This window comes from Hibiscus syriacus, unplaced genomic scaffold (assembly GCF_006381635.1).
Source record: "Hibiscus syriacus cultivar Baekdansim isolate YM2019G1 unplaced genomic scaffold, ASM638163v2 tig00009942_pilon, whole genome shotgun sequence".
In the NCBI taxonomy this organism is placed as follows: domain Eukaryota; kingdom Viridiplantae; phylum Streptophyta; class Magnoliopsida; order Malvales; family Malvaceae; genus Hibiscus; species Hibiscus syriacus.
The window spans coordinates 1-15,832 of NW_024062205.1; the positions used below are offsets into that span (position 1 = coordinate 1).

A 15,832-nucleotide genomic window follows, 5' to 3' on the forward strand; every position below is an offset into this window, starting at 1 on the left:
TAAGGGATCTTTACGATGGCTCGATGTGAGAGTCTTCTATGTCAGAGTAAGCAAGTGTGAGACTGATGATGAATCTACTCCTACGTACCTCACTCTAAACCCCATTCCATTGAATCCCGATACACTTCTTGAAGTAAATGGTGTTCGAATCGGCATCTGTTCTGATGGTGCATCAACCCTTCTTAGAAGGGATCGGCTAGACAAAAAATCTGAAGAAGTCACTTTTGTGAGCACCGATAGCATTAAGCTGACAGGGAGTGTGAAATTTGAGGTTTTCTATAAGGATGGTCTTCTGCTATCAGGGGATTTAGAGTTGTGTGACAGTAACGGTTGCACCGAGGAGTGTAGAGTTAGTGGTTCGATGTGGAGCATGAAATGCGAATCAGTTATAACTTCAGGCTCCGGTTTTCTCAAGGCCAAACAATATCACAGTCCAGGTTCAGCTTCACCCACAGTTGAGGTCTATGTTGCTGGGTCATTCTCAGGCAGCCCTATTATATTAACCAGAACTTTACAGCCTAGTTTCCGGAAGAAACAAATGAAAGGGATGCTGGATTCGATACCAGAGTACGAGGCAGCTGAAGATCAGAAAGAAGTTACCCCTTTGCAGGTATTTGTTAACATTTGAATTTCATGCTCTTCGAAAAGAAATCTGACTGGTTTCCCCTTCACTGTGCAACCGATATGTTAACCTAGCCATACGTCGTATGCTACAAAGTTTTCCCTAAACTGTTCATTGTCTAACCAAACTCATGACTAAGAATCAGTCTAGCGTTTAAATAGGCACCTTGATGATAGGTACATACTTTTACTTCTAATGGTAATGCTCAAACTAAGCTGCGAATGACACTGGTAATACGGTTGCATACATTTATCTCATTACCTGTGTCAGTAATTCTTTGTGCTATTTATACAATTCCCGAACATTCTGGTTTATATCTAGAGCTTCAAATCAAGTATAGCATCTGCAGTCACGTTCTCTATTCCCGCCTCGTGACCTTCTTTCTCTCTTTTCTCACAGATACCAGATTACTTGAGTCATAAATCAGAAGGTGAAGAGCACAGCTATGTGTATTCAGGGGTGGATTATTTTGAGGGCGAAGACGGGGAGTTGTCATGGTTCAATGCGGGCGTGAGGGTGGGTGTCGGAATCAGCCTCAGCATCTGTGTCGGAATTGGCTTAGGAGTAGGTTTGCTGGTACGTACCTACCAAGGCACTACCCGTAACTTTCGAAGACGACTACTGTAATAAAACATTTTCCCCGTGCTTCATTATCCTTTTGCTAAATAAGTCCTCCGTATTTCCCATGGGCTAACATAGATAGTGTTTCTAACATATCTTATTTGTGTGGATTAGGGGCCTAATAATGTGTGATTACTGAGAAAAAAAGGCATGGAATAAGTAGATTAATATCTCTAACCATGCACAATCCCGAATTAGTAAGCTTCCCTACATTTGATTTTCACAGGTACGAGATTTTCAGCCATTTTTGTGCCACATTTGATTAATGTTATGAGTTTATATGCCTGTCACCCATGATCACTTGTGATTGTGTAAGTTAATTTTTCACTACATTACTAAAGCTATCAATTTTCATAAAATATTCACTCCATCGGTTCCCACTATAGAAGTTAAAAAATAAAGGGTAAAATATCTTCAATATCAATAAATTATCGACTCGATTTAATTTTGACCCCCCTCCGAAACCGTTCAATTACACTGGCGCACCTTTGACTGCCAATCTTGGTACTACTTTAGGCGTCAGGCTAAGCAAGATTGCTTTCAACTCCATGGTGGAGTTAGTACTACAGGATGCCAATCTTAACTGTTGAATCCCATCCACTCCACCTTCATGGCTACAATTTCTTCCGTGTGGGGACCGGAATCGGGAACTTCATCCGGCCAAAGATCCTACGGAATATAACTTGTCGATCCTTCCGACAGAAACTAGGCTGGAATACTGACAGGCGGTTGGACGGCCATAAGATTCAGGGCTGATAATCCAGGTACACGTTCACCAGAAACTAGACATTAAACTTCCTGTACTGATGTCTTTGTTATAATTTTTATTAAAATCAACTCTTTTTTCACAGAAATTGTCAATATTTCTTTATTTGCATTTTCTTAATCACCACCACCTGTAATTTATTTAACTAACACAATTGATTTAACTAACAGAATTAGAATAATCACGTTAATGTTAAAGAAAATTTGATTTAATGTTACAAAGTATGTCATTAAATAATTTATTTTTTAAAGAACAAAAAGATAATGAAAAATTACACTCACAATCTGCCAATGATGGCTTCTATAAGATATTCAAGGGTAGATTACACGTTTAGTACCTTAATTATCAGTTTCATTTTGATATCTCAACTATTCTTTTTAAAGTACCTTAATTATCAGTTTCATTTTGATATCTCAACTATTCTTTTTAAAATAATACCTAACGTTATATGTGATAGTTGGGTACTCTACGTGTACTTTACCCGAAATTCAATATCGTCACTGGCGATTAATTAGCTTCTATAATATAGAAGATCACATGAATGAAACAATACTGTTTAATTCAATATTGTCACTGGCGATTAATTAGCTTCTACAAATATAGATGACATGAATGAAACAATACTGTGTTATACAAAATTACTTGCAAATAGGCTCAATCTCAAAAAGCTTTTGTATCAATTCTTCACCAACATGTATAAACAACAATTTTATGTCACCAATAATGCTAATTTTTTTTCCTTCCCACAAAATCCACTGCTACTTTCCCAGCAAACCACCCGACGCAAGCTCTAATCCCCACGGGAGCCACTGCTACTTGCAGAAGCTTTAATCCCCACTGGAGCCACTGCTACTTGCAGAAGCTTTAATCCCCACGGAAACCACTGCTACTTGCAGAAGCTTTCTTACCACTGTATTTCTGTCAAATATGGAAGATGATAAAGATTGTCATCTTTCAAGCGGATAAAACTGCAAATAAGGACCTGGTTAGTTCATTTGAAGCTCACCTTCTTCCCAATGTTAAAGGGGAGATACTTGTACTTGATCATGTGTGCGATTTGGCGTCTCATTGTAAGGGAAAAAAGAACAATCCAGTAACAAAGTAATATAGGCCAAAAGACAGGAACGTCAAATAAGGAAAAGAAAGTCATAACGAACGCTATGCAAAAAGCCTTTGTCATTGAGTACCTGCAAAATTATGAAACAGGCATTTTGTACACAGATTCATATGGATCTCATGCTAGACAACAAACACCCAAATGGATAAAGATGATTAAGGCAAGTAATGACACAGTTCCTTTCACAACTAGCATTTCTATGCCATGAGTGGAAATACTTTTCTAAGCTGTGATTTTTTTGGATATATGCGTGAGTGTGTGTGTGAGACTGTGTGTTCTATATTCTAAAGTAGTGAAATGCATGAGAATTAGTGAATAACAAGGTAATGGCTAATGAAATTGACATATTTCAAGCATTTTCTCCAACATTCTGAGAATCAGAAACTAGAAAGTAAAATACTGCCTATTGTTGGCTGTAAGCAGGGATGGACCGAGGGGGGCAACGATAATCTGCTTTTGCCTCCCTAAAATTTTAGAAGTTCGCCACCCTAGCATAAAATCCACTTACGTCGCTACTTGTAAGTGAAATGCTTGTCACATCATGCAAGAGAGACACCAGGTAGAATGACAAATGGTCTAAAACTTGAAAATAAGTTTTATGCCTAAGAAAATTTTATGCAATCTTACACTGCACTAAGTTGAGAAAGAAAAAAGTTACATGCCAAAGCTTTCTTTATAAACTTTTTTTAACTCCATGAGGAGCTTTAAAAAATCAAACAGCAACTAATAACTAGCATCTTAATTTCAATTAAATACAAGCTTACTAAAATCATACTCAACAAAGTAAGCCATCTTAGGTTAAACTCTTAAATCATGCACTGTTGTTTCTCAAGTTTCATCAGTGATAATGCAAAGGCATAAAAGACTACAATATTTAGCAGGCATCACATGTTCCTACATATCCTGTCACATCAATCAGAACAAACAGATAATGCATTTAGGTAAGTTGTTTCCTTAACATATCACAAAGATTTCAGCATAGAACACATAACGGAGTACCACCACCGATAAATTGCCTATAAAGCATCATTATAGATGAGAAGCAATCTAAAAGTTTCAATTACCAGAACTTGAACTCAGGTAGCCTACGAATAAACGGCTTGAACTCATCTGAACCTTTCGTTGGCAGTAGTGGTCCATCAGAGACTTCAAGTTCAGGATCAACCAGAGGAGACAAAAACCCGATAAGCAAATTCAGCAGGTAGATCCCAAGGCCATATGAAACTATGTAAAATCCTTGAACAGAATAGACCCGCAGACAGTAGATAGCTGCTATAACAATGGTTCCAATCCATCTATAAGTCATATGAGGAGTAGTTTTATCTAGATAATACCGATACATCCTCCAAGTATCATTCCCCCAATAAGGCAAAGGTGAGGACGCCGGTGTACCGTCACCTCCGATTCCCTCCATTCAATATGAGCTTCATATCCAACATCATAAGAGAACAACTCAGTCAACTTAAGCACAAAGATTCATTTTCCCAAAAAGCATCATAGTTATAAGTAAACGCTGATAAACTCAATGCTTGAATTAAACACTCCATCAATTTAAGCACCACTAGCAGTAAATCACCAGATATAACCACTAATGACCATGAACAACCAAAAAAAAAAAACAAAAACAACCCAATGTTTCTCAATCTATGCTTGTTCAAGAAAAATGCAACAACTGTTTTCATGCCCAGAATTTTGGAACAGATGTATATATAATTAATGCAACAAATACTCAATCAAAACTTCCACCTCAGCTTTCTCACCGATGAATCAATAACTTACTGTTCATAGAAATGGAAAAAAACTCTGAAATCCAAATCCGGAACAAACAGAACACCAGATTTACAAAGCATAAATAATTGAAAATAAAGAATCTATTAATATGATTGAATGCCTAAAGAAATATGAGTCGAGCTCCTTGAGAAAAATGCTTTTAAAGATTAAATTCTTTCGAATTAGAAAAAAGGCTGACCTAGAAGGACTGTCCGTCGTGAAGCTTTGAACTGAGGAATTGTTTTTTCTTATGCGATAAACCAGCAGATCTATTTGGAGGAGTTTTTTTTTTTCTTTCTTTTGAATCAGGGTAAACTACAAGCTTACACACTTAACTTTATTTCTCTCTTATTTCACTTACCATATTTTTAACCATATTTTTAATTTTTTCAATTTGTTCATTAAATTTTAGACATTGAACTTTTTTTTTGTTACTTCACCGTTAGCTTTATAACGACATTATGATGTGGATTAAATATATATTTTAATTATTAAAAACAAATAAAAAATAATTAAAATCCTCCCACTCCTCCCACTTTTGTTCTTTCTCTTTCTCTTCTTCATCTCATTCTCCCTCTACATCTCTCTTTAACTTGAAAAAATCCAACAACATTCCTTCCTTCCTTCCTTCTTTTGGATAATGGAACTAGATTGAAAATACTAACGTTGGAGATGAAATCCTCCTTCTAATGATCCCTTCCCCCACCAAAATCTTTATTCTCTTATTCTTTCTCAATCTCCCAAAACTTTATTCCTTCAAAACACAAGAAAGAGAAGAATACATATGAAATGAAAAGGTTTGAAGTTGGAGTTAAGATTAAAGTTTGGGATTAAGGTTTATTTTATTTTTATTATTTAAACATTAGCTTTGGTGGGTTTTAACACCCTAATTTTGGCTTTCATTGTATTTTCTTGCTCTTGTTGCTCTACAAATAATCTGAGGCTATTTATTTATTTTGCATGCCTTCTATCTTTGCCGCAGGATAAGGATGAAAAAAGTTGTAATTTATGTTGAACCATGCTTTGTATTTTGATATACCCAAAATAAATATTTTAAAAGAAATTTTAAGATTTTTCGATTCGATTTTCAAGTTTATATTCGATTAAATCGATCGAATATTAAAATCTTTTTCAAGGTCAAAATCTTAATTTTTACTCCTTACTCATTTGAAAATTAAAGTCATATACGGAAATAATTTTCAAACAATTTTATAAAGGGTTTCGAACCTCAATAGAGTCAAAAATTGGTTTTAAACCCGACAATATCGATACTGTAAGAACAATATTGATGTTCATGTAATACCGATTCTTTAAATGGGAGTACCTATACTCTCTTTGTGTTTTTGACAAAATTCGATTCTAGTATACCATTTTAGTACTGATACTCTTACTATAGTACCGATACTCCTCTCTTCCAATTTTGTAATTAATGCAGGCATTATCGATACTCCAAGCCCGAATATCGATACTCAAGGCGTCTGGGCAGCATTTATTACGGGAAACATTATCCCAACGGCTATATTAACTCCCACAACAACCCAAATGACTAGAATTAAATGAGATGATATAAAAACAATATTTCAAGCCATATGTGAAGACAATAAACAAAAAAAGAAAGCCCAAGCAATAAAAATTGAGCCAAAATCAAAGTCAACGTTTTTTAACATTCTTTTTGCTTTCAAATAACACTTTTGTATTCATTTTTATTATTTGTTGAATTGTACAAACGCATTCTATTTTTATTTCAAGCTTTCACCAAAATATTAATTGTCAATTCACCCCCACTTGGCTATTTCATCCTCTTCATTGACTCAACAATTGGTATTAGAGCGAATCTTATTGGAAGACCGTAACATCCTCAATATCGGGTTAGTAACTAAATTGTAAAGTTTCAGAATCTGGTGATTAAAGTAAATAGTTCAATGATTTATTTGGAAATATTTCTTGAAAGTTGTTTGTAATTATCAAAGGAATTAAAGGAAAATGGTCATTTGTCAAGAAAGATATTTCCCCCCTTGATAAGAATGAATCACGTGGGGGGAGAGTTATCTGAAAACTCTCTTCTTTTTCTTGCTTTCTTCTTCTCCACCGTGAACCAAGGGAGAAAAGGTGAGTTTTCTGATTACTTGATTGTTTGTTGAGTTTAAGTATGAGTTTTGATCCTTAGGTGATACTTAAGCTTAAGGAAAGCTTAGGTTGTCTTAAAATCAAAAGATTAAGAAGTTATGAAAGATTAAAGAGAATGGGTTTTTAAGTGAATTTCTGGAAAAGAGTTGATAAGTTAAATTTGAAACTAAATTTTACTTGTCATCAACTTAATTAAGAGATATGAAGTGATAGAATTGGATTTAGAGCATCTTGAAAATTTGGTATGATTATTGATTTCCATATGAAAGATGGAATTTTGAGGTTAAGGATGTATTGAATGAGTAGAAATTAGTTTAAGTATATGTACTTGAGTTAAGAATAGAAAAGGGAATGAAACATGAAGAATTTAAGTTGAAAATGATGAATTTTCGGGGTGAAAAATTATGTTTTGGGCAGAATTTATCGGTACCCTATGTATGTGTACCGATACCCTCTTGAACAAAAAATCCCAGAATGCAATAAGGGTACCGATACCTTAAGGAGTGTATCGATACCCCCTAAAGGAAAAAGTGAATATGGGTATATTAAATTCGTTTAAGTTATTGGAATCAAATTACAAGGTGTAGATATCTAATAATTATCTTAAAAATGTATGATTGTGTAGATATCGAGCACAAGCAAGTTCTGAAACGACTACAAAGTTAGGATCAATCCAAAGAGATATATCATAGAAGAGGATTTGGATATATAAAGTGTCAAGGTGAGTGCATACTAGTTGTAAATGATGCGTATAGAAATAAGACTCGCGATGAGTCTAATTTTAATATTTGATTGCATATATATATGAATGTTAGTATATGTGATTGACATGACTATTATGTATGGATGAACACATGGATAGATTCATAGAGGTTATATGTTATTTGGTGTGATATGGATATGTAAATATTTATATTATAACAATGTATAAATTATATTAATTAAGTCTAAGTAATATATTTTCTAAAGTCGGGCTTAGAGTAGGTATAGATGTCGTCTTTCCTTTAAAGAAACAAATTAATCTTCTTTCCTTAACGAGAGTGGGATGGATAAAGGATAAGGAAACCGGTGAATGGGTTCGATCTTTTGAAAATACTCCGGGAGCTAGTTCTTCACGAGCTCCACCAGAAGTTGACGACGATCCCGAGCTTGAATAATTATTGCGAGACATCGATGAAGCCGAAGATGAGCCTGAGCAGCCCGAGGAGCAAGCACAACAAACGAATCAAATGCCTCCATATTTTCAATCTTTTATGGAGACATTCGATTTCCGATATGCTACAATAGATTCGCGCTTTACTTCTATAGAGTCCCATTTATCCACAATAGGAGCTCAACAATTGGAAATTCTTCAGGAGATGCGTGCAAACAATGAAGTAACCAACGCTCGTATTAATGAACTCACTCATAAGATGGCCTCTATACGAGCTCGTTTTCCTCCTCCCGATCCTCCTACGGATGTTTGATTCTTTGTTTTGCTTTAGTACTTTGAACTTAAAGCTTATTGTTTCAACATTTTGAATATTTTGGAATGTTTGATTTTTGTGGATTGTTAAACTTTGGATTTGTTTTGATGTTTGAATATTTGGTTTAGTTAATTTATTGCATCATTTACATCATTTTAGCAATATGACCAATTTTTCCATGTCACATTAATTATGAATATTGATTATGAAACTAATGGCTAACGTTTCTCTTGATTGTGATCTTAGCAACTTAAACTATATATAATCAATTGGTTAAATGATTTTAAAAACCTTGTTTAAAATCTTTTACAGGTCTTTTTGATTTAACAAAAAGGGGGAGAAATGTTATTAAAAGCTTTTTGAAGAGTTTTTGAAGAGGAGAAGTGTTAGAGTAAGGGGGAGTGTGTTAGAGTAAGGGGGAGTTATTTCAAAACTTGATTTCAAAATCTTAAAATTACTAAAATGTTTTGTTATATCAAAAAGGGGGAGATTGTTGAAAACATTTTGATATTTCGATATAACAAATTAAGTTAAATGAAGGGGAGATTGTTGATTTTCCAAAAAGATGATATTTCGATTCGATATAATTAAGTTAATGAATTTTAAGATTTTCTAAAAAGATTTTCTAAGTATATTCGATATAATTATTCGAATATCAAAATATTACTCCAAATCTTTCAAATGTCATTTTTAATCCTTACTCAAGTGTAAAATTAAGTTTTAATCTTAAAATAATTTCAAAACGATTTTACAAAATATTTCGAACCATCTCAAAGCCAAAAATTCCATATTTCTCAGAGGGAACCGATTCCCCCTGAATGGTTTGGCTCCTAGAATTCCAGTATGCTCGGAGGGAACCGATTCCCCCCAGGGGTTACCGATTCCCCCCACTGTTCAATGGTCGAAATATTTGAATTTTACACTTAGGGAACCGATTCCCCTTATGGGGTACCGATTCCCCCCACGCTCCAAGCTGTTTTATTAATTGATTTCACACTAAAACGGCTATATTATATTCACTAATCATCCCCAATGTTCAGAAGTGATTCAAGGTGTATTTAAGCAAGCTTAGAAGCCATTGATCAAAATAAGAAACATAAAGCAACTAGAATCAAGAGAGAATCAAAGAGAAAGCATCAAACCTCAAGTTTGAGCATTTCAAGCCTATATTTCATTCAATATTCTTTTGCTTTCAAGAACACTTATTGTGCTCAATTGTATTCATTCTTGAGTGTTCTTTTCTTTGTTCTAGAATTGTGCAAATAATCTACCTTGTGAGGATTTCCTTGTAAGTTTGCAAATTTGTATTGTTCTCTTTGGGAGAGAGTGTTCTCAAGAATTTGGGGTATAATTCTTGAGGGTTTGTAAGGTTACTCTTTGTCCTCAAAAGAAAGACAAATTAGTGAATTTATGGAAAATCCTTAGTGTGGATAGCTAAGGTAGTGGACTAGACTTTAGTTGAGAAAGTCGAACACTCTAAATCGCTGTGCAAATTTCTTTCAATTTTCTGCAAAAGCTTCCACCAAAATTTTAATTGCCAATTCACCCCCTCTTGGCCATATTTGTCAATCGATTAACTCAACAATTGGCATCAAAGCCTAACTTATTTGAAGGTTTAATCGCCTCTTGAGTCAATTTGGGAAGAGTTACATCGATAATCAAAGTCATCAATGGCCTCTACTTCAAACTTCGACTCTGGTCTTGATTCGATGCTCGTCAACAAGCCTCCTTTCTTCAATGGGGCTAACTATGCCTATTGGAAAAATAGGATGATGTACTCCATTCAAGCAAGTGACATGGGAGCATGTAATGTCGTAGAAGAATGATACAGCAAGCCTCTCACTCATCCAAGATTGTGGAGTGAAGGAGAGACAAAAATGTTCCAGCTCAACTCCAAAGCCATCCATATCATATTTTGTTCTCTTGGACCAGATGAATATGGAAGAGTTTCATCTTGTACAACTGCCAAAGAAATATGGGACAAACATCAAGTCACTCATGAAGGTACCGATGAGGTAAAGAAATCTAAAATTAGTATTCTAACGCATAGCTATGAAAATTTCAGGATGAAACCAAATGAAGATATCAAAGCTATGACAGATAGATTTTCAACGATTGTCAATGGTCTCAAATAATATGGAGAGATCATTTCAAATGAAAAGCTTGTGAGGAAGTTAGTATACTCCCTTCCAAAATCGTGGCAATCAAAGAAGACAACAATCATCGAGTCTAAGGACCTAACGTCCTTAACTCTTGAAGAGCTAATCGGTTCACTCCTCATTCATGAAATGATGCTTGAAGATGAGGTGGACCTTGATAAGATTGAAGAGACACCAAAGGAGAAGGAGAAGAAGAAAAACATTGGAGTTGCTCTCAAATCCAAAAAATATTAGAGTGATTCGGATGAAGATGACGAGGAAATGGCATTGTTTGTCAAACGGTTTAGAAAAATGACGAGACCTTACCGAGGAAGAAAATTCAAACAAAATGAAGGCCTCAAAAATCAACCAAAGGAGAAGGACCTGATCATTTGCTATGAATGTAAAAAGCCGGGGCATGTCAAATATGATTGCCCATAATTAAAGAGAAATGGTCAATCAAAGAATAAGCACAAGGCTCATGTGGCTACATGGAGCGATGAAGAAGGTTCCAATGAAGAGGAACAAGAAGTAGCAAACTTGTGCTTGATGGCATTCAGGGAAGATTCTAAGATAACCTCTAACTCATCTGATTTTGATGATTTATCCTATGATGAGCTATTAAAGGAATATAATGAGTTGGCTTCGGATTATGAGAAATTGTTTTAAAATATAAAAATGATGTTTCAAAATTGAAAAATGAAAATAAACTCATATCCAAAACCAACAACGATCTTGAAAGTAAAATCAAAGATTTGCAAATCAAACTAGAAGAATTTGAAAAGAAAAATTTGGATTTGCAAAATTTACTTTCAAAGGTCAATGATGATCATCAAAAGAAAATTGAAGATCTTAAAGCTTATTTTAATAAAGTTGGAACAAAACGTTTTGAAAATGGAGAAAATTCAAAATCCAACTTTGTTAGAAAAAGTTTTAAAAACTACAATCATAAAGGTCCCCAAAGAACCTCTAATGAAAAGTTGTTAGAAGTATATGGGCTCCTAAAGAGTTCATTACTACTAAAGATAAGGATATCCTACACAAATGGATACCTAAGGGGACTAGGATTTTGGAAACTAATGAATATGAACCCAAAAGAATTTGGGTACCAAAAATTAGAAATTAATCTATGTTTGTAGGAAAAGGAGCATTACTACAAGGCACGGGAAATAAATCCAAATTCATGGTACATTGATAGTGGATGCTCAAGACACATGACCGAAGACAAAAATCGGTTCATTGAGCTTAATGCCAAAAATGGAGGAGAAGTGACTTTTGGTGATGATTCAAAAGGTCACATTGAAGGTATTGGTACTATTGGTAATACCTCTTCCATACAAATTAAGAATGTTTTATATGTGAATGGATTAAAGCATAATCTATTGAGTATTAGTCAATTTTTTGATAAGGGATTCAATGTCATGTTTGATATTAACGGTTGTAAAGTCATTGACATTGCATCTAATCGGATTATGCTTGTTGGTCATAGAATAAGAAACATATACATAGTGCATTTAGATTCTATTGATATGACTAATTTGTGCCTAGTTGCTAAGGATGAACATGATAGTTGGTTATGGCATAGGAGACTAGGACATGCTAGTATGAGTGTTTTGAAACGGCTAATTCAAGATGATTTAGTTCGAGGGTTGCCTAAGCTTAAATTTGATAATGATAAAATCTGTGATGCTTGTGCTAAAGGAAAAAAAAAAGCGAGTTTCTTTTAAATCCATTAATGGCGTATCAACTAGTAGAGTATTACAATTGATCCATATAGATCTTTTTGGGCCAACTAGGACTACTAGCTTGGGTGGAAAACAATATGCATTTGTCTTGGTAGATGACTATTCTAGATATACTTGGGTTCTATTCTTAAGCACTAAAGATGAAGCATTAGAAAAATTCATCACGTTTTCAAAAGTAATCCAAAACGATAAAGGTTACTCTATAACTAGTGTTAGGAGTGATCATGACACTGAATTTGAAAATCTTGGATTTATTGAGTTTTGTAATTCTAATGATATTAGTCACAATTTTTCAGCACCTAGAACCCCTCAACAAAATGGAGTTGTTGAGAGGAAAAATCGAACTTTAGAAGAAATGGCTAGAACCATGCTTTGTGAAAATAATTTGCCAAAATATTTTTGGGCGAAAGCCACAAATACCGCTTGTTATGTTTGTAAATCGAGTAATGATTAGGCCTATTTTAAAGAAAACTCCATATGAAATTTTCAAAAATAAAAAGCCTAACATTAGCTATTTTCATCCTTTTGGATGTAAATGTTTTGTTTTAAACAACGGTAAAGAAAACCTTGGCAAATTTGATGCTAAAAGTGATGAAGGAATTTTTCTGGGTTATTCCTTAAATTCTAAAGCTTATCGAGTATTTAATAAAAGAACTTTAGTTGTAGAAGAGTCTATACATGTTGTTTTCGATGATAATCCCCTTCCGAGGAAGGATTCTTGTGTGAATGATGATGTAGGTGTTATAAATACAAATGACGTTAGAAATGACGTTGGAGAACCATCATCAAAGGAAGAAACGAAAAATGAGGAAACTCATGATCCTCTTGAAAATCCAACCATTGAAGAAAGGGAAGTATCTTATCCAAGAGAGTACAACTATGTCAAGGATGGTGAGATTATAGGCGATCCATCCAAAGGGGTAACAACTTGATCTTCTCTTAGAAATATTTGTAATTATGTTGCATTTATTTCATGCATAGAGCCTAAGAATATTAAAGAAGCATTAAATGATGAACATTGGATTATGGCTATGCAAGAAGAATTAAATCAATTTGAGAGAAATAAAGTATGGACATTAGTTTAAAGGCCTAGTAATAAATCTACTGTAGGTACTAGATGAGTATTTAGGAATAAGCTTGATGAGAGTGGTAATATAGTAAGAAACAAGGCTAGACTTGTTGCTCAAGGGTATACTCAAGAAGAGGGCATAGACTATGATGAAACATACGCTCCCGTAGATTGGATGGAAGCAATTAGAATGCTATTAGCATTTGCATGTTTTCATTAATTTAAATTATATCAAATGGATTTTAAAAGTGCATTTTAAATGGTTTTATAAAGGAAGAAGTGTATGTGGAACAACCTCCAAGTTTTGAAGATTCAAAATTTCGGATCATGTTCTTAAATTAACAAAAGCGCTTTGTGGTTTAAAACAAGCTCCTAGAGCTTGGTATGAAAGATTGTCAAACTTTTTAATTGAAAAAGGTTTTTCAAAAGGGAAGGTTGACACTACATTGTTTTTAAAGCATAAAGGTAAAGATTTATTAGTAGTTCAAATTTATGTTGATGATATAATATTTGGTTCTACTAATGATGTTCTTTGTCAAGAATTTTCTAAGCTAATGCAAAGTAAGTTTGAGATGAGCATGATGGGGGAGCTCTCATTTTTCTTGGGACTCCAAATCAAGCAAAGAAAAGATGGCATCTTCATCAATCAAGCTAAGTACGTCAAAGATATGCTCAAAAAGTTTGGACTGGAAAATGACAAACCTCACGATACTCCAACAAAGCTTGACTTAGATGAAGGAGGTAAATGTGTAGATGTTAAATTATATAGGTCAATGATTGGCTCTTTGCTTTATCTAACTGCAAGTAGATCGAACATTATGTTTAGTGTTTGCTTATGTGCTAGATTTCAATCATGTCCTAAGGAATCACATTTACTAGTTGTTAAGAGAATCTTTAGATACCTTAAGGACACTCCTAGTTTAGGACTTTGGTATCCTAGAGACTCTAGCTTTAGCTTGCATGCCTTTTCTGATGTGGATTATGGAGGATTTAAATTAGATAGGAAAAGCACCTCCGGTACTTGCCAATTCCTTGGAAATATGCTAATTTCTTGGTTTTCAAAGAAACAAAATTGTGTTGCATTATCTACCACTGAAGCCGAATACATTTCAGCTGGTAGTTGTTTTGCACAAGTTTTATGGATGAAAAACAACTTTTTGATTATGGAATTGAAGTAGGTATCATTCCTATCAAGTGTGACAATACTAGTGCTATTTGTCTCACTAAAAATCCCATCCAACACTCTAGAACTAAGCACATTGAAATAAGACATCACTTCATTAGAGACCATGTCACTAAGGAAGATGTAGTTTTAGAATTTGTTGATACTTTGCACCAATTAGCGGACATCTTTACAAAACCTTTAGACAAGGAAATATTTTGGACACTTAGGAGAGAATTAGGTTTGACCAACCTATCTTCACTTAGTGTTTAAAATAATTTTAGCACTTTTAAGACTAAATGAAAAATGTTTAGAATAGTAATTTTTGATTGCATTCATTGCTATTAGTTAGGGGGAGTTTATGATTCTTGATGAAAATTAACTTTATGTTTAAATATAGTTTAAAGATTAATTTGATTGTTTGAACGTGATTAATTTTCAATATATGAGTTGCCAATACCACTAGAGAAAATTAATTTAGCATTTTGTGTGTTTAAAATTGAATTTTAGCATTTTGGTGCAGAGAGAATCGATTCCCCCTTTGAAGGGGAACCGATTCCCCCTATATGGGAATCGATACCCCCTGGGGTTCTGGATTTTAACACGGGCAGAATACCCAAAAATCCTAAACCCTCTTCTTTTTCCTTGTCGCCATTTCCCCTCTCTACTCTCCCTATCTCCATTCTTACCTCAAATCAACGTTTTTAATTGTAATTCACTTCAAATATCATCTTCTAAACCTGCTAGCATCATTAAAATCGTGCAAACAACATCAAAATCCACTCAATCTCATCTTTCAAGGTAAATTTTTTTAAACTCTCTATTTTTCATTGATTTTGAACATATGACTAGTTTTAATTAGTTCTAGATAGAAATAGTGATCGGGCATTGATTGTTTAGTGATTAGAAACTAGATATTACAACTAATTTCATCAAAAACACAAGAATTTTTCCAAAAAATTTGAAATTTTCGGGAAAAAAAATTTGTTTTTCAAATTATTGTGTTTTAATTGAATTATGTTATTGATATGAAAACTATACATATATTGTTTTTCAAAATCTTATTTTTCAATAGTTTTCAAAAACTTTTCCCATTAGGATTGGTTTAGAGAACCTTGAAATATTGAGGACTCAATTGAGTTTTGGGATTGATTGAATTGCATACATGTATTTTCTAAATTGCAGGTTATCCATTCTATTCCGACTTCCTAAACCATGTCCAATCCTAA

At 34.0% G+C, this 15,832-nt stretch overlaps 2 protein-coding genes across 4 annotated transcripts; one reads left to right on the top strand and one right to left on the bottom strand.

Annotated features, from left to right (window-relative positions):
- Nucleotides 1-4: 4 nt before the first annotated feature.
- Nucleotides 5-1,492, top strand: LOC120203394 (uncharacterized protein At1g01500-like; the record flags this gene model as incomplete). Its single annotated transcript, XM_039203698.1, has 2 exons — nucleotides 5-610; nucleotides 1,022-1,492. Coding segments are annotated over 2 exons (834 nt in total), but the record flags the coding sequence as incomplete, so codon positions are not given.
- A 1,126-nt stretch (nucleotides 1,493-2,618) lies between these two features.
- LOC120203401 (protein RER1B-like) lies at nucleotides 2,619-5,178 on the bottom strand. 3 transcript variants are annotated; one of them, XM_039203702.1, is made up of 5 exons: nucleotides 5,096-5,142; nucleotides 4,191-4,553; nucleotides 3,016-3,196; nucleotides 2,900-2,927; nucleotides 2,619-2,825 (listed from the first exon to the last, which is right to left on the bottom strand). In XM_039203702.1, exons 2-5 carry the CDS (start codon nucleotides 4,538-4,540, stop codon nucleotides 2,800-2,802), a joined length of 585 nt encoding a protein of 194 aa, XP_039059633.1. In that variant the 5' UTR covers nucleotides 4,541-4,553; nucleotides 5,096-5,142; the 3' UTR covers nucleotides 2,619-2,799. The 3 variants fall into 3 exon arrangements, with proteins under 3 accessions (XP_039059633.1, XP_039059632.1, XP_039059634.1); XM_039203701.1 differs by having other exon boundaries at nucleotides 2,619-2,862; XM_039203703.1 differs by having other exon boundaries at nucleotides 2,619-2,927; nucleotides 4,191-4,550; nucleotides 5,096-5,178.
- Nucleotides 5,179-15,832: the final 10,654 nt, after the last annotated feature.